This window comes from Rhamphochromis longiceps, linkage group LG11 (genome assembly GCF_057381845.1).
Source record: "Rhamphochromis longiceps isolate RC_006_pf linkage group LG11, R_longiceps_female_GT1.1, whole genome shotgun sequence".
NCBI classification, from domain to species: domain Eukaryota; kingdom Metazoa; phylum Chordata; class Actinopteri; order Cichliformes; family Cichlidae; genus Rhamphochromis; species Rhamphochromis longiceps.
Genome location: NC_140567.1, coordinates 39,406,528 through 39,425,093, shown reverse-complemented (window position 1 = coordinate 39,425,093; position 18,566 = coordinate 39,406,528). Strand labels below are relative to the sequence as shown.

General features: G+C 51.5%; 1 protein-coding gene across 4 annotated transcripts in view; it reads left to right on the top strand.

Moving 5' to 3' along the window:
- LOC146660045 (atrial natriuretic peptide receptor 1-like) overlaps positions 1–18,566 on the top strand; it is a 62,495-nt gene that overhangs the window by 36,434 nt on the left and 7,495 nt on the right. For all 4 annotated transcript variants that reach the window (XM_085424067.1, XM_085424064.1, XM_085424065.1 and 1 more), the window contains 12 exons: positions 4,867–4,961; positions 5,129–5,264; positions 5,643–5,727; positions 5,962–6,079; positions 6,656–6,730; positions 12,519–12,596; positions 13,560–13,664; positions 13,780–13,851; positions 14,164–14,326; positions 14,478–14,633; positions 15,581–15,749; positions 17,108–17,254. In XM_085424067.1, the coding sequence (XP_085280193.1) occupies positions 4,867–4,961; positions 5,129–5,264; positions 5,643–5,727; positions 5,962–6,079; positions 6,656–6,730; positions 12,519–12,596; positions 13,560–13,664; positions 13,780–13,851; positions 14,164–14,326; positions 14,478–14,633; positions 15,581–15,749; positions 17,108–17,254 (1,399 nt within the window). The remainder of the gene's footprint in view (positions 1–4,866; positions 4,962–5,128; positions 5,265–5,642; positions 5,728–5,961; positions 6,080–6,655; positions 6,731–12,518; positions 12,597–13,559; positions 13,665–13,779; positions 13,852–14,163; positions 14,327–14,477; positions 14,634–15,580; positions 15,750–17,107; positions 17,255–18,566) is intronic.

Here is an 18,566-nt window from a genome sequence, read left to right as displayed (position 1 = left end):
AAGTGAAGCAGAGTCACAGAGGTTCGATCACAGCTGAGCAATCATTGAAGTCTAAATGTCTTCAGTCTGAACAGAGGTGAGGCTTTGCTGTCAGAGGCCGACAGCAGCGAGCGCAGCAGCGGAGCGTGAGCAGCAGGAGACGGAGATTTGATGGTAAAAGTCTGAGTGCACTGAGGGAGAGAGAGCTGTGCAGGAAGTAAAACAGCCAAAGTCAGAGAGAATTCATGACGACGTTTCTCAAACGTGAAGTTTGAGCTTCTTTCTGGTTCTGTCAGTTTTGGTCAGAGAGACGAAACCTGCAGAATCTGAGTGTTTCAGCCCCGACGTCTGTGGACGATCCACGCTCTGTGTCTCTGCTCTCATCTCCTGGTTGAGCTGATTCTGGAGTTTCTGATTAATTACATTTATATTTAAATCCAGGATTTAATGAATCGAGATCACTTTATTCAGACTAAAACCGATTTGAATCAGGAAATAGATTTTTAAAAGCCAGCCCTGGTGTGGACGTGGATGCGATGAAGGATAACATGACACCGCAGTCGGCTCTGTGAACATTTTAAGACTTGTTAGTTACACTAAAACACAGATTTCTCTGAAGAGGTCAGGAACAAATGTCCACACAAAGCAAACCTGCGTGGAAGATGCCTCCACCCACCCATTCATCCTCACGAGTGTCAGCATGATGCTCTGCCTCTGCCTATTTCCTTTCACACCTTCAAACCAAAGCCCTGAATGAACGAACATTTTCCTTCATTGCTGTTTGTCATTACAAAGCTGCTCTTATCCTGCTTGCTTCTTTTCTCCAGTGCCAGTTTTCACTGGTGAACACTGTATTAGTATTGCGTATGAAACGCTGAGTGCCCCTTCACCTGCACAGTCACTGACTGTCTCAGGCAGTGGTTCAGTTCTGTCAAATGAACTGGAAGTTGGTAAAGAGACAAAACGTTGTTGTGCGCCTGAGAGCTCGGGAACAGGAAGAACACGCTGAAGGACTTTAGGATGCTGTCTGTGGGTTTAAGGAGCCGGTTTTGCTCATCATTTCCTTTCAACGATCGCCTTTTTCATTGAACACAGATCCTGTGTTTCAGTGTTAAAAGCTTCATTGCTCCAGTTCAGGGCGAGCACTTCAGACGTGTCTACTCACGTTGCTTTCAGCTGGAGCCACAAATGTCTAAAGAGGCTAAAAACGAAGGCAGCTGCTGAAAGTTCAAACGTTTCTTTAAACTTTAGACGAGTTTAAAGTTCTTCTTTAAGCTTGTCTACCAGGATGTGGATGACTGTGCCAGAGGTTTCCCATCAGACCAACCTACCAACAAGAACACGACTCGCCTTAGTGCGGTGCGTCCTGAGAGCGCCACCTTTAGCTTTCACCACTCTCTTTCTGTTGTAGCGTTGTCATAGAAACGCAGAGCCATGTTTGAGCGCCGCCTGCTCAGACTGACCATACAGCTGCAGCTTTGGTTCAGAGGTGGACTTTGGTGTGAGACTGGAGCTGGTTGGACTGGATGTTGATTGGTTAGATCATTGTTTATAGTTGGACGTGGTTAATAGATATTGTTGGACATTGTTTATGAGGTATTGGCTTGTAGTTAATAATAATAATAATAATAATAATGGATACTTTATTGATCCCCATGGGGAAATTACTTGTTTTTCTCTGCATTTGACCCATTCACTCAGTGAAGCAGTGGGCAGCCACTAAGCAGGCGCCCGGGGAGCAGTGTGTAGGGACGGTACCTTGCTCAGGGGTACCTCAGGGTAGCCGTTAAGTGGATTCGAACCCCCGACCTTCCGATCATGGGGCGACCACTTTACCTACTGAGCTATCCCTGCCCCTGTTGGACTCTGTGCTGTTACGATTGTCTCAGACAGTTTTCTGGCTGGTTTTTGACTGGCTGGTCACTGTTGTTGGTTTTGGCTGATGTTGGACTGGTTTAGTACTTCATACAGGGTTGGATTGTTTTGGAGCGATTCTGGGATTTTACTGGGATTACACACTGACTGTAATCCCAGTAAAAGCCGGTCAAGCAGTTTTCTTATAGTTCACAGGTGAAAGCAGAAGTCCTGGATTCAGATGAGACATTTATTATCCCGTGATCTCGTAAAGACTAACCTTCACTCGTCTGCGTTGGCCCTTCACACACACATGCACACGCAGACACACTAAGCAAGCACACAGCGATTCCTGGAAAGTAAGGCATGACCTCCCAGGAACACGTAAACTTCCTGGGGTCAGTGTTAACAGCTGCAGGTGTGACTCATGTTGTGAGGACATAGATGTGTTTACATGGTCACATTCTGCGGTCCTGAGTTCCTCGTGGGGACAAACTCGTAAATCATTACATGTTAAAGTCACGGGGAGGTTAGGGTTGGTCGAGCTGAAGTTAATGTTAGATCGGATTTCCAGGAAGAAGACATGACTGTGCGTGTGTGTGGTCCACATATATTTATGATTTTTTAATAAGCTGACATTAAAACAGCAGGAAAGCTCGCTGTCCAATCAGCACGTCTCTCTAAATGTCATCCTTGGACCGCCGCTCGCCCTCCGTGGACCCGCGCCTCATTGTTACGTGACAGCCAATCGCAGCAAAGATTATGCTTCATGAACATCACTTACTCCATGTTTTTATTGTCTCGTTGTATCTACGCTGCAGCATTACTTTTATTTTCTCAGCATTACTTTATTATTGCTTATTATTTATCGATTGCTTGTATTGATCTGAGTGTGCTCTGTTAAACAATCTCAGGGGCTGCACGGCCCAGTTTAAGATAAAGAAGGATTATTTTGAACCGTAATCATGCAAAGCTGCTCACGATGGGTGTCCTTAGCTGAATGTGCTGTTCATGTTTTTGAGTTTTATTGGTTCTGTTTGTTTGAAATGTTTCTTTGTTCTTTCCTCCTGAAAGCATCAGAAATCAAAACTTTGTCTTTTGAAGTCAGCAGATAAGAACACAAGAGACCGAAACCCTGAAAGGACCCATAAAACCTCTGTGGACAATAAAAGGATCCAATAATGATTTAAAGCAGCACTTTTATAAACCAGCACCATAAAACACGTCTCACTGTGATGAATCCTTATCTTTAGATCAGAGTCTGGCTCATCGTTTCTAAGTAACACATGAAAACATCATTCTTCCAGAGCCTGAAGGTCGGAGGAAGATCGTGGTTCCAGGAAATGGCATGAGAGCTCACGACCTCCACGCCATCATCAGCCCACAGCCTGACCTCTGCACTCCACCACCACGCATTTGTTCGCTCTGAGCTCCAAACGCTAAGTGCTGAAGGGAGGGCGGGGTTACACCCAGGGTTTACGGGCATGTGATCGATTAGCGCCATCGTTTCCCTGCGTGGCTTTTGCACATACAGGAGCTAAGGTGTGGGTGTGACAGCTGTTGTGGCTTTAACCCTGTGAGTTCAAAGGTCGGGGTCATGACCCCCGAACCCGCTCCATGGCTTCTCAGTCTGGTGTAAATTTAAAAACAAATTGTAGTTGGTGTTTCTCAGCTTCTGTGATAGTGTTCACGTCTGAGTGTGGGTCCCCTCCGCCCCGGCGTCCCGGAGTACCAGCCGAGACGTCATGGAGATGATGGAGAGCCTCACAGTCGTGCTGAGTGTCATTTACCTCTGTTTTAATCCCTTTGATCTGTTGCTTCCTCCATGCTCGACCTCTACAACCAATCAGCTCCCTCCTAAACTCTAATGGCTTTGTTTCTATGGCGATGGTTCATCTGGGTGGTTAGCGCCACTCAGCCCCTCTTCAGCGTGCACACTCGCTCTCCTCCTGCTGATTGTCTGTAATTAACGTCTCCTGTCTGTGTGACTGTTTTCATGCACGACCTCCTCTCTCCTCAGTCTTTGCTTCCTGTTGTGTTTCCTGCTGTCACGTGTTGGATTTTGGGGAACGGATCGTTCGTATGAACTCATGCACCTCTGCGCTCTGTTCTCCAGCTGAACATCGATAACCTCACCAGTGTTAATAAGACCATTTTATCAGGTAACCTGTACCTGCCTGTTGGGCTGTCCTGCTGCCAGCTGTGCCGGTTCTGGAAGCTGAAACCTGAGAAGTTTGAAACGTCTGTAAAGTCCAATTATTAACACCAATAAAAATAATAATGATAATAACATATATGTTACTCAGTGCTGTCATCTGCACACGGAGGCCTGCTGCTCGAGCTTTCTGTTTGTCGGTCATCTCTGCAGCTGTCGGGCATTTCATTTGGATCTTGGACTTTTATGTTTTTCCCTCCTGCAGCTGGGACCCGTTCAGATTGTTAGAGTGTGGTTTCAGTGAGGTTCTGGTCTGTTCCACTTCGCTTTCATCTGTTCCTCTGTCAGTTTAGACTCCTAGCATAAAAAAACAGAACCTTCACTAACGGACGAGCTTCCTCTTCCTGTCCATCAAGTGTTAACTTAATTACTTCCACGCCTGGTTTTGCTTTTTTCTTCATCACTAACAGCCCAGGAAAAGCAGCTGAAGAGAGAAGCCTATCAGGGGGTCGGACATATTTGTAGTTTTTAGTCTGTAGTTTGTAGTTAGTGTCAGATTTATGCTTAAAAGATGAAAGTTTTCATGAAGGATGAACTGAGTGTTTATTGATGACGGCTGCTCAGAGGCTGGTTAAAAAACAATGATGATGGCGATGGTGTTGGTGGTGATGAAGGTGATGGTTTTGGTGGTGTTGATGGTGGTGAAATAGAATTCCCTTAGGCGGTGCAGCAGGTGGATGGTGGTGTGAGATGCACTCAGGTTAATGATGTGAATTATGTGAAACTCTTGAAGTCGTTCTTCCATTGTTTGATCGCAAACAGCTTTAACCTTCAGACGAGGAGACGCTTCACCTGTGTACCTGTGTGCTTCTCCTCAGGTGTGACAGGGCTGCTCCACCTGGATGACAGTGGGGACCGAGAGACCGACTTTGCTCTGTGGGACATTGTAGACACCAACAGCACCACCTTCCAGGTGAACACACTAAACACAGACACAACAGAAACGTGCTGGTTGTGTCCTCGCAGGCTCCGACTCAGCGCTCAGCGTTTTTGTGACCTTGAAAACATAAACTAGAGTAACGAATGTTAGAACGTCTGCGCGAATCCAGGGACGTTAACCACACCTCCTCCTCCTCGCAGATCGCTATGGTGTACAGCACCACTGAGGAGCATCTGACCGTCATACCTGGAACACACCTGTACTGGCTGGGCGGAGCCCCTCCCCCTGATTTTCCTGTCTGTGGCTTCAAGAACGACAACCAAGTCTGTCTCGCAAGTCAGTATGCCAAAGATCAGTCTGAGGTCAAAGTTCATATGCACTGGTTCTTATGAGCACTCAAAGCACCTCATTCACACACACACACGTAAGTGCTTCCTATCTAGCATTCACACTCCGATGGATACATCAAGAATGGGATCGAACCAACAACCTTCACGATTAGTAGGTGACCTGTGCTACCAACTGAGCTACAGCCCAGATCAGGAAGAACTCGTTTTAAAAATGTGTGGTCCTGATGGACCTGTTGGTCCTCATGGTCCTCATGGTCCTGATGGTCCTTGTGGTCCTCATGGTCCTAATGGTTCTGGTTCTGAATCGTGAGATCACATAGTGTGTCTGTGGGTTAATAACAGTCTCCTCCTCTCTCTCTGTCAGAGACCATCACCATCTACCAGATGGTCTCCATCGTGGTCATCTTCTTCTTCATCTTGATCCTGACCATCGCCATCTTCATCTACAGGTGAGAGCTGCTGCAGTTCCACCACCTGGTCATGGGGCAGTAGCATGTGGAGTGATCGTGCTACATCACCACACGATCAGGTTCTTTGGTGCGCTCAGAGAAGAATGATTTAGAATGAGTTGGTACTACTGAGCGTGTGCGAACTGTAATCAGACAGACTGTGTCTGACCGTCTTTGAGCTTCACCTGGAGGAAGATGAAGGTGAGTCACTGAGGAAGAGTGTTTGTGCTGCAGGAGGATGAAGCTGGAGAAGGAGCTGGTAGCTCAGCTCTGGAGGATCTCCTGGGACGACATCCAGATGAGCGACCTGAACAAGGTGCTGCGGAGCGGCAGCAAGCTCACACTGTCACTGGTAAGTGCGCGCACACTCCCACGCAGTGACGCTGGTTAAAGGTTTGAGGTGTACGTAAGGCTTCTGATGACAGGCGTTCTAATCGAAGGTAGATGTAAAGAAAGATGTGCGTCGAGCTCAGGTCGCCGTTACGTTTTAGACTAAACTGTGGAACAGAAAATAACGAGGCCTGAAATCAGCTCCGAGGAAACTCCCAGAATTCTTCTCGCTGTCTGTAAATCCGACAGACGCCTTCACAGTGAAAACACACTCCCACGAGCAGTTTATTAGGAACACCTGCACCATCTTTGATGTTGGAAAGGTGAAGAGATGGGAAAGGTGAGGGCGGCACATTACTGGATGAGAGTCCAGGCTGTACCTAATATTCTGCTCTAGAGACGTGTCAGGGACACATGAGTGTTAGGAACAGCTCCAGGGAGCAGATGAGTTTGCACACGTGCTCCTAATAAAGTGCCGAGTGAGCGTACACGTGCGGTGTTTTTACACGATCGTTATCGTCACCATGGTAATCCTTGGTGTGACGAGGAAGATGAAGATGATGAAGGTCACACTGACGCTGAGCGTGTTTGTTTCCAGAGAGGCTCAAACTACGGCTCCCTGATGACCGGAGACGGGAATCTGCAGATCTTTGCAAAGACCGGATACCACAAGGTGAGTGTGTCCTCGCCCGCGCCTCATCTTCCTCATCCTCCTCATCTTCCTCAACCTCCTCACCCTCCTCATCTTCCTCATCCTCCTCATCTTCCTAATCCTCCTCACCCTCCTCATCTTCCTCAACCTCCTCACCCTCCTCATCTTCCTCAACCTCCTCATCTTCCTCAACCTCCTCATCTTCCTCGCCCTCCTCATCTTCCTCACCCTCCTCATCTTCCTCAACCTCCTCGCCCTCCTCATCTTCCTCATCTTCCTCGCCCTCCTCATCTTCCTCATCCTCCTCACCCCCTCGCCCTCCTCACCCCCCTCATCTTCCTCCTCACCCCCCTCATCTTCCTCACCCTCCTCATCTTCCTCGCCTTCCTCATCTTCCTCATCCTCCTCACCCCCCTCGCCCTCCTCACCCCCCTCATCTTCCTCAACCTCCTCACCCTCCTCATCTTCCTCATCTTCCTCGCCCTCCTCACCCCCCTCGCCCTCCTCGCCCCCCTCATCTTCCTCGCCCTCCTCACCCCCCTCGCCCTCCTCGCCCTCCTCATCTTCCTCGCCCTCCTCACCCTCCTCGCCCCCCTCATCTTCCTCGCCCTCCTCACCCCCCTCGCCCTCCTCACCCCCCTCATCTTCCTCGCCCTCCTCACCCCCCTCATCTTCCTCAACCTCCTCGCCCTCCTCATCTTCCTCACCCTCCTCATCTTCCTCGCCTTCCTCACCCCCCTCGCCCTCCTCACCCCCCTCATCTTCCTCAACCTCCTCGCCCTCCTCATCTTCCTCATCTTCCTCGCCCTCCTCATCTTCCTCACCCTCCTCATCTTCCTCATCCTCCTCACCCCCTCGCCCTCCTCACCCCCCTCATCTTCCTCAACCTCCTCGCCCTCCTCATCTTCCTCACCCTCCTCATCTTCCTCGCCTTCCTCATCTTCCTCATCCTCCTCACCCCCCTCGCCCTCCTCACCCCCCTCATCTTCCTCAACCTCCTCACCCTCCTCATCTTCCTCGCCCTCCTCACCCCCCTCGCCCTCCTCGCCCCCCTCATCTTCCTCGCCCTCCTCGCCCTCCTCGCCCCCCTCATCTTCCTCGCCCTCCTCATCTTCCTCACCCTCCTCACCCTCCTCGCCCCCCTCATCTTCCTCGCCCTCCTCACCCCCCTCGCCCTCCTCACCCCCCTCATCTTCCTCGCCCTCCTCACCCCCCTCATCTTCCTCAACCTCCTCGCCCCCCTCATCTTCCTCGCCCTCCTCATCTTCCTCGCCCTCCTCATCTTCCTCACCCTCCTCACCCTCCTCGCCCCCCTCATCTTCCTCGCCCTCCTCACCCCCCTCGCCCTCCTCACCCCCCTCATCTTCCTCGCCCTCCTCACCCCCCTCATCTTCCTCGCCCTCCTCATCTTCCTCGCCTTCCTCACCCCCCTCGCCCTCCTCACCCCCCTCATCTTCCTCGCCCTCCTCATCTTCCTCATCTTCCTCGCCCTCCTCATCTTCCTCATCCTCCTCACCCCCTCGCCCTCCTCACCCCCCTCATCTTCCTCAACCTCCTCATCTTCCTCGCCTTCCTCATCCTCCTCACCCCCCTCATCTTCCTCAACCTCCTCACCCTCCTCATCTTCCTCGCCCTCCTCACCCCCTCGCCCTCCTCGCCCCCCTCATCTTCCTCGCCCTCCTCACCCCCCTCACCCTCCTCGCCCCCCTCATCTTCCTCGCCCTCCTCATCTTCCTCGCCCTCCTCATCTTCCTCACCCTCCTCGCCCCCCTCATCTTCCTCGCCCTCCTCATCTTCCTCGCCCTCCTCACCCCCCTCATCTTCCTCAACCTCCTCGCCCCCCTCATCTTCCTCGCCCTCCTCATCTTCCTCACCCTCCTCATCTTCCTCACCCTCCTCATCTTCCTCGCCCTCCTCACCCCCCTCATCTTCCTCAACCTCCTCGCCCTCCTCATCTTCCTCATCTTCCTCAGCCTCCACAACCTCATCTTCCTCAGCCTCCTCGCCCTCCTCACCCCCCTCATCTTCCTCAACCTCCTCGCCCTCCTCATCTTCCTCATCTTCCTCGCCCTCCTCATCTTCCTCAGCCTCCACAACCTCATCTTCCTCAGCCTCCTCATCTTCCTCAACCCCCTCATCTTCCTCACCCCCCTCATCTTCCTCACCCCCTCGCCCTCCTCATCCTCCTCAGCCTCCTCGCCCTCCTCACCCCCTCCCCCTCCTCATCTTCCTCAGCCTCCTCGCCCTCCTCATCTTCCTCATCCTCCTCGCCCTCCTCATCTTCCTCAACCTCCTCCTCAGCCTCCTCGCCCTCCTCTTCCTCAGCCTCCTCGCCCTCCTCATCTTCCTCTGCCTCCTCGCCCTCCTCATCTTCCTCTGCCTCCTCGCCCTCATCTTCCTCATCCTCCTCGCCCTCCTCATCTTCCTCAACCTCCTCCTCTGCCTCCTCGCCCTCCTCTTCCTCAGCCTCCACAACCTCATCTTCCTCAGCCTCCTCGCCCTCCTCAACCCCCTCGCCCTCCTCACCCCCCTCATCTTCCTCACCCCCCTCATCTTCCTCATCCTCCTCGCCCTCCTCATCTTCCTCGCCCTCCTCATCCTCATCTTCCTCATCTTCCTCAGCCTCTTCGCCCTCCTCATCTTCCTCACCCCCCTCATCTTCCTCACCCTCTTCGCCCTCCTCACCCCCTCGCCCTCCTCAGCCTCCACAACCTCATCTTCCTCACCCTCCTCGCCCTCCTCACCCCCTCGCCCTCCTCATCTTCCTCACCCTCTTCGCCCTCCTCAACCTCCTCGCCCTCCTCAACCCCTCGCCCTCCTCACCCCCCTCATCTTCCTCACCCTCTTCGCCCTCCTCACCCCCTCGCCCTCCTCACCCCCCTCATCTTCCTCACCCTCTTCGCCCTCCTCACCCCCTCGCCCTCCTCAGCCTCCACAACCTCATCTTCCTCACCCTCCTCGCCCTCCTCACCCTCCTCATCTTCCTCACCCTCTTCGCCCTCCTCAACCTCTTCGCCCTCCTCACCCCCTCGCCCTCCTCATCTTCCTCACCCCCTCCTCATCTTCCTCAGCCTCCTCGCCCTTCTCATCTTCCTCAGCCTCCTCGCCCTCCTCAGCCTCCTCATCCTCCTCAGCCTCCACAACCTCATCTTCCTCAACCTCCTCGCCCTCCTCATCTTCCTCACACTCTTCGCCCTCCTCACCCCCTCGCCCTCCTCAGCCTCCACAACCTCATCTTCCTCAACCTCCTCGCCCTCCTCACCCCCCTCCTCAACCTCCTCGCCCTCCTCATCTTCCTCAGCCTCCTCATCTTCCTCAGCCTCTTCGCCCTCCTCATCTTCCTCACCCCCTCATCTTCCTCACCCTCTTCGCCCTCCTCAGCCTCCACAACCTCCTCATCTTCCTCACCCTCTTCGCCCTCCTCAGCCTCCACAACCTCCTCATCTTCCTCAACCTCCTCGCCCTCCTCATCTTCCTCAGCCTCCTCATCTTCCTCACCCTCTTCGCCCTCCTCAGCCTCCACAACCTCCTCATCTTCCTCAACCTCCTCGCCCTCCTCATCTTCCTCAGCCTCCTCGCCCTCCTCAACCCCTCGCCCTCCTCACCCCCCTCATCTTCCTCACCCCCTTGCCCTCCTCAGCCTCCACAACCTCATCTTCCTCAGCCTGCTCCTCTTCCTCAGCCTCCTCGCCCTCCTCATCTTCCTCGCCCTCCTCATCTTCCTCACCCCCTCCTCATCTTCCTCAGCCTCCTCATCTTCCTCAGCCTCTTCGCCCTCCTCATCTTCCTCACCCTCTTCGCCCTCCTCAGCCTCATCTTCCTCAACCTCCTCGCCCTCCTCACCCCCCTCCTCTTCCTCAGCCTCCTCACCCCCCTCCTCTTCCTCAGCCTCCTCACCCCCCTCCTCTTCCTCAGCCTCCTCACCCCCCTCCTCTTCCTCAGCCTCCTCACCCCCCTCCTCTTCCTCAGCCTCCTCACCCCCCTCCTCTTCCTCAGCCTCCTCACCCCCCTCTTCCTCAGCCTCCTCACCCCCTCGCCCTCCTCGCCATCCTCCTCTTCCTCACCCTCCTCAGTCTCCTCACCCCCTCGCCCTCCTCATCTTCCTCACCCTCCTCAGCCTCCACAACCTCCTCATCTTCCTCAGCCTCCTCGCCCTTCTCATCTTCCTCAGCCTCCTCATCCTCCTCATCTTCCTCAGCCTCCTCGCCCTCCTCAGCCTCTTCGCCCTCCTCATCTTCCTCGCCCTCCTCATCTTCCTCGCCCTCCTCAGTCTCCACAACCTCCTCGCTCTCCACAGTCTCCACAACCTCCTCGCTCTCCTCAGCCTCCTCGCCCTCCTCAGCCTCCTCGCCCTCCATCATCTCAAAAGTTCAGCATTTCAGGAATTTAAAAAAATTCACATATAGAAAAAATATTTTCACCAGAAGGAAAGAAAATGAAATCGTTGTTTGGGGATCACTACGTGTGATCGGCGTAGAGTCCGATAAAAAGGGGAGGCTGCGTCAGGAGGAAGAACAGCACAAAACTGCGGTGCTGCAGAAGAATATGTGGGTGGTGCAGGATGTGGGTGGGAACAGAGACGCGTGAAGTGGGTGGAGATGAGTATCAGGGCTGCAGGGGTGAAAGAAAGGTTTGAAGATGGCGGCGAGAGCTGCTGCGAGGGATGGTTGGAGACGGTGGAGCCCGAGGTGGCGGTGTTCACCTTCATGACCCGCTGCAGGACCAACACGTGAAAGGGCCGGCCTCGTCCAGGTGCATCATGGGACTGTGATGTCCTGCTGTTTCATATTCAAACACTCTTACAGACTCTGCAGAGCGGCGCTGATTTCAACAGTGAGCGCCCCCCGCCATGGCGGCAGTGCAGCTGTGGGAGGAGCCAGTGGTGATGCATGCGCTGATAAGGATTCAGGTGGGAACACCTGGAGCTTAGTTTAAGAGTTGAATTTCCTGCTGGTGAATGGAAATAACTGAGCTGTAGTCTGCTCCGAGGAAGCCGCCCTCCTCCTCCAATCAGCCGAGTGCCGTTTTCACCGCACTCATCAGTCACCACTTTGAAAGGTCAGAGGTCGTTGATTATTTCTTCAGGTCTTAATGATGCCACAGGTGGAAAAGCTCGTTATGAAGACAGGAGCCCTCCAATCACAGAGTTGCTAGTCTGCATCAGTATTTTATCCTGATTTGTTCTAGAACCACATAAAACAGATCAGAGATGCCGATCTGAGGTCCAGGAGGGGGCGATGCCTCTGAAGCCTGATTGGACCGAAGTCTATGCGGCGATGATCCTCCATGTTCTATCCTCATGGGTTTCTGGTCTCGGTCGCTGTTTCAGGTCTGACTGAAGAAAACAGGAAGTTCATGTTGGAGCAGAAGCAGGAAGCAGGGCGAGGGCTACCTGTGATCGATAAGAGCGCAGACGTGTGTCATGGTAACATGGCGAACGAGGCTTTAACAATGTCGTTGTACATGAACAATGAAAATAAAGATTATTCAATTGTGTTTAAAGGGGGAGGAGCTAAAAGCTGCTTGTTTCAGACAGCACACGAGCTGAGACACAGGATCAGACAAAGAAGGATTATTTCTGACAAAGATCATGTAAAGCTGCTCTAACAGTGCAGAAGGGAAAAAAGCTGGAAATGAGCAGAACACCTTCACATGCAGCTCCTCCCGTGTCAGGTTAGCTAAACAGCTAACGAGCACGATGAGAACAGGAGGGAGCGACGAGAACGAAGTGAGGCGTCTGCATCATGTCACGTGTCACTGAAGGTCGCTGTTGTTGACTTTTGGTATGTTGCTCTTTGTTTTCTTCCAGGGGAACATCGTGGCCATCAAATACATCAACAAGAAACGCATCGAGCTCAACAGGAAGGTGCTGTTTGAGCTCAAACACGTGAGTGTCTGACACGTCACACGTGACCATTAGCACCGGCTAAGCTAACAGCTCAGAGTGGCTAAGCGAACGGGAACATTTACTGTCTGCTTCCTGTTCAGGACCAGGCTCACCAGTACAGTACAGCAGCCAGCATGAGCTGCTCCCAGCAGGGTCAGTGCAGCTACAGTGGGGCCTTCATCATCCAAACATCCATTCATTTATTTCTCCCAGTTTACCCAGTTCAGGGTAAACATGGTTCGGTCATTTTAATCCATACACTGCACACATTCAAGAAAATGTAATATTCAGCTAATTAAAAACAGACGATCTGTGTCACATGTTCTCAGGCCACACGTGGTTCCACGGTCAACTTCCTGTTATTCTTCTCCAGACTTGAGCTTCTGGATTTACATCACTGATGTAACGACCTGAACGATGTTCGGGTCAGGGTAATTCTAGGCTTCATGGTCTGGACCTGGACCTGGTCTGAGGAGGTCTAATGGGCAACGCTGTGAAATGTCCCTTCAGTCCAGGGGTCTCAAACTCGTGGCCCAGTGGCCACTTGCGGCCCACGTCAGCCCTGCTTGTATGTTGATGTGAAGAAATCTAAAGCAGTTTGGCTTTTCTGTCGGAGAGGGTTTGTTTGTTGTTGCGTGAAATGTTAAAATAATTTCTCAAAATGATTGAATATGAAACCAACATGAGCAGAGAGCACAAACGTGAGGCTGTGTCAGCTCGGTGACACGGGCACACTGACGTCTTTATTTTGTTACATATGAACACAGCGCTGCCACGTGTTGGACGCACAGAGAGGACTTCCTGAACGCTGAAGTGGCCGTCCAATGAGACGACAGCAGTGGCAAACAGTGACGTTTGAGACGCCAGCTTTAGTCTGTTTCCACAGTGGGCGTCACCGAGGGCGGAGTCATGCTCCCCGTGTTTTCCTGTGAATTCAGCCTTTGAATGTTTCCATCTGTGCAGATGAGAGACGTCCAGAACGAACACCTGACCAGGTTCATTGGAGCGTGCATCGACCCCCCCAACTGCTGCATCGTCACAGAGTACTGCTCCAGAGGCAGTCTGCAGGTACGGCTTTAAGGGTGGGGGTCAGGGTGACGGCGTCACGGCTGCGTCACGGCTGGTGCTGAGGAGATCTCGCCAAGGTCACCGCTGACAGGTTATTGGTTGTTTGTGTGTTCAGGACATCTTGGAGAACGACAGCATCACTCTGGACTGGATGTTTAAATATTCCCTCATTAACGACATCGTAAAGGTACGTTTCCATTTCCTGCAGAGTCTCTGCTTCGTTAAGTTTCTGCTTCCTGGACTGAAGCTCGTTAACGGCAGTTTCAGGGAGTGGAGTCGACGCGATGCATGTGGGACTCATCAAAGCGAAAGTACGAGGAGGAAGCGAGCAGGTTAACGAGGACAGAGGAGTCAAAGTTAGAGAGCTTTGGGGTCCCCGGTGTCTGATTGGATGATGGCAGGACTCAAAGTGAAGACAACAGTAATAAGTTACCTCCAGGTGGAGTTACCTGTGATAACAAACATGTTGTCAGTGCTGTCCTCTTCTCTGTGTCTGCAGGGCATGCTTTTCCTCCACAACAGCGTCATCTTCTCCCACGGTAAACTCAAGTCCTCCAACTGCGTCGTGGATAACCGCTTCGTCCTGAAGATCACCGACTACGGTTTGTCCAGCTTTCGGTCTGAGAGCGACGCAGCTAGTGACGCTCACGCCTACTACGCCCGTGAGTTGCAGCTCTCTGCCGTTAATCTGCTTTTCCTGAAGTCAGGCAGCGATGTTAGCAGCACGCTCCTCTCAAACTCTTTAATGTTAAACATGAAGAGGTTTCGATCTTAAGCTCAGGTCCTGAGGTCTCTGTTTGTGCCGCCCTGCAGAGAAGCTGTGGATGGCTCCAGAGCTGCTCAGGATGGAGTGTCCTCCTCCTCAGGGAACCCAGAAAGGAGATGTCTACAGCTTCGGCATCATCCTCCAGGAGGTGGCGCTTCGACGAGGAGCCTTCTACCTGGAGGGAGACCCGCTCAGCCCTAAAGGTAGGTAGCTCTGAGGTTCCTGCTGCAGGTGTGCAGCTCTAAAGGCTGATGGTGCACATGCACACCTGTAGGTGTGCGTGTCGGGTCATGTGATCGGCGTCGACCTGGTTTCAGATTAAGCCGCGATCCTGCTGGGATGAATCAGAGCAGAGAAGAAGAGGCTGAGCAAACAGCACGTCCACGCTGGTTCCTCAGCCGCCTCTCGCTCACAGGTCATTTCTGCGTTCGCTCCAAACCACAGAAAGCGCTTCAAGCTGCACGCCGAGCTCTGCTGCTGCACGCCGAGCTCTGCTGCTGCACGCTCACAGAGCAGCTGGGGAGCAGAAGCTGTTTACCTGCTCTCTGCTCAGGTGCGTGCTCCGGCAGCGGCGAGCCTCATCACCGCTAATGACCTGGCCTCTGATTTATTCGCACGGAGCACACTGGACGTTCCCGTCTCTGCTTTCCGTTCATTAGGACTCGGCGTCTGTGTAGCTGGTCACCTCCGTCGCTCAGGTACGACCCGCTGTCGCCATGGGAACCTGCGTCATGCTGACAGGTTTGCTAACAGCACAAGTCTGAAAGGGATTTTATGTTATTTATAAGGAAGTCAAATAAAGTGTTACACCATAAACCGTCGCTGGGATCATCGTCAGCTGTTCTGTTTGTCTCGTACGGACGCTCGTGGTCACTTGTTTTACTGCACAGTCTGCTTTCAGTCACAGATCAAATCCAGTTAAATGTGTTACTTTAAGGTTGCGTTCATGAAATGTGCTCAACACATTTCATGAAACATGTTTTTAACTCTGCTGACATTTTTACAGAGACTGTGCTGCTCATCCTCGAGCGGCTCGAGGCTCCGAGCAGAGGATAACGTGTGCACCAACACCAGCGCTCCACCTGAAATCACCAATGAGCTGGTAGTTTAAGGTTCACTGCGCTGAACGTGCTGAACTGTTTCTGTGCAGAGATCGTGGACCGCGTGATTCTGGGGGAGTGGCCCTGCCTAAGGCCGACCATCGACTCGCAGAGTGACCGCCCCGAGCTGGGTCAGCTGATGGAGCGCTGCTGGGCCGAAGAGCCGACGGAGAGACCCGAGTTCAACCAGATCCGAGTGCTGCTGCGCAAACAGAACAAGTAAGACCTGAAACCGCGAGCAGAGCAGTGCATCAGTGACATCCTGTGGCCACACAGGGAACAACACCCAAAACTGCATTTGTGTGTTTACAGAGTGAAACATCTCCATCTGAAAGACCTGGATGGCCGCTAACTTTCTGCTTCTTAATTCAGATCAAACTGAGGTTATTGTACTCGGCCCTGAAAAGCTTAGAAATATGGTATCTAAGCAGATTCTTACTCTGGATGGCATTACCTCGCCCTCCAGTAACACTGTGAGGAACCTTGGAGTCATTTTTGACCAGAACATGTCCTTCAATGCACATATTAAACAAATATGTAAGACTGCGTTCTTCCATTTGTGCAACATCTCTAAAGTTAGAAATATCCTGTCTCAGAGTGACGCTGAAAAACTAGTTCATGCATTTATTACTTCCAGGCTGGACGACTGTAATTCATTATTATCAGGAAGTCCTAAAAACTCCCTGAAAAGCCTTCAGCTGATCCAAAATGCTGCAGCAAGAGTCCTGACAGAGACTAGAAAGAGAGAGCAGATTTCTCCTGTTTTGGCTTCCTGTTAAATCCAGAATTCAAAATCCTGCTCCTCACATACAAGGTCTTAAATAATCAGGCCCCATCTTATCTTAATGGCCTTGTAGTACCATATCACCCTATTAGAGCACTTCGCTCTCGCTCTGCAGGCCTACTTGTTGTTCCTAGAGTATTTAAAAGTAGAATGGGAGGCAGAGCCTTCAGTTTTCAGGCCCCTCTTCTGTGGAACCAGCTTCCAGTTTGGATTCAGGAGACAGACACTATCTCTACTTTCAAGATTAGGCTTCAAACTTTCCTTTTTGCTAAAGCATATAGTTAGGGCTGGACCAGGTGACCCTGAATCCTCCCTTAGTTATGCTGCAATAGACGTAGGCTGCCGGGGATTCCCATGATGCATTGAGTTTTTCCTTTCCAGTCACCTTTCTCACTCACTATGTGTTAACAGACCTCTCTGCATTGAATCATATCTGTTATTAACCTCTGTCTCTCTTCCACAGCATGTCTTTATCCTGTCTTCCTTCTCTCACCCCAACCAATCACAGCAGATGGCCCCGCCCCTCCCTGAGCCTGGTTCTGCTGGAGGTTTCTTCCTGTTAAAAGGGAGTTTTTCCTTCCCACTGTCGCCAAAGTGCTGCTCATAGGGGTCATATGATTGTTGGGTTTTTCTCTGTATGTATTATTGCAGGGTCGACCTTACAGTATAAATCGCCTCAATGCGTCTGTTGTTGTGATTTGGCACTGTGTAAATAAAACTAAACTGATAGTAAAGTGGACACGAGCCCACGCTTGGTTTTTGCCCACCCAGAACACCATGTGTGTGTTTTCAGGGAGTCACGGACCAACATCCTGGACAACCTCCTGTCCCGGATGGAGCAGTACGCCAACAACCTGGAGGAGCTGGTGGAGGAGCGAACGCAGGCGTACCACGAGGAGAAACGCAAGGCCGAAGCCCTGCTGTACCAGATACTACCACAGTCAGTACTGCAATTACTGCACACAGTGCGGCTCTACAGTAAACATACCCTCCTCCTCCTCAGGTGCACCTTTGGACATCTTCCTCACAGCTGGGTTCTGAGCATGTGCAGTTGTGCGTGTGATGTATGGGCCGCTCGTCTATGGCGTTATTTTTGTGCGTCTATTCTGAGAGCACGTAAATAAAATGTTTGCAAGTACAAATGTTGCATTTTGAGGAGAAAATTATTTTGCGCGAAGCAAACTCATCGCCGCATGCAGGAAATGTGTTTCAGTGTTTGCTAATGTCCATAAACACACAGTAACAGCCGCTCTGTGTGCTCACAGACGTCTGCAGACCTGCTCTCAACATCTCTGCACGCTCAACTCTCTGTACAGCGTTACAAATGTGCCACAAAACCAGCCAATCACAGACTTGGATGCAAAAATTCTGATTGGCTGTTTTGGTCTCCAATCAGCTCGACAGCTACTGCGTTCCAGAAACACGGTCCAGAGTGTAGCCAAACCCCTTTGCAGTTAGTATGTTTAATTATTTGTTTTTAAATATAGACTTTTTAAAGAGCATTGTTGGTTTTAAGCTAGTTTGAACCAAACCGCTCTGCTGGATCTGGCTAGTAGCTGGTGAGCTCGTGTGTGTGACAGCAAACACTGAAACACATTTCTTGCACGCAGCAATTATTTTTCTTCTCATAAAATTATTTTCTTCTCAAAATGCAACATTTGTCCTTGCAAATTTTTTTACACCAAAATAACAGCATACTCCTCCTGCCGTGTACTTTGGAGGGTCTGCTGGGTGGAGGCACAGCTGGTTGGTGTAAACAGAAAGAGGCGTTCCCCTCTTCTACTGCCCAGCTGTGCACAGGTGTGACCTGTAGTCCCGCTCACACACCTGCGCCTCGATGCTCGAGCCTATCAGATATTTGTCTGAATGCTGGACGCAGCGCTCTTCGGCTGTGGTGACCCTCGATGTGAAGGCGGGGTCGATTTAAACATGGCGATGGTCTTGGTGTGAGTTTGAGGTCTGTGGCGACTAGAACTGATAATAACTTAAAGATTATTGATATCATTATTGATTATTGACTGTTGTATTGAGTCTTGCTGGGTTCTCATTGGCTCAGTGTTGCAGTCGTTACTCAAAAAAAGTCATCATTACACAGAATAAAAAAGTAATGCAGTATGTTACTTAAATACTCCCAGGAGAAAGTATTTGGTTTGAATACTCGTTACATTACTTGGCTGTTACAAAATAAACTGAGTCACAGTCGCACACACCAACACAGATCCTGAAGAGACTTTAAAGCGGTTGTCATGGTG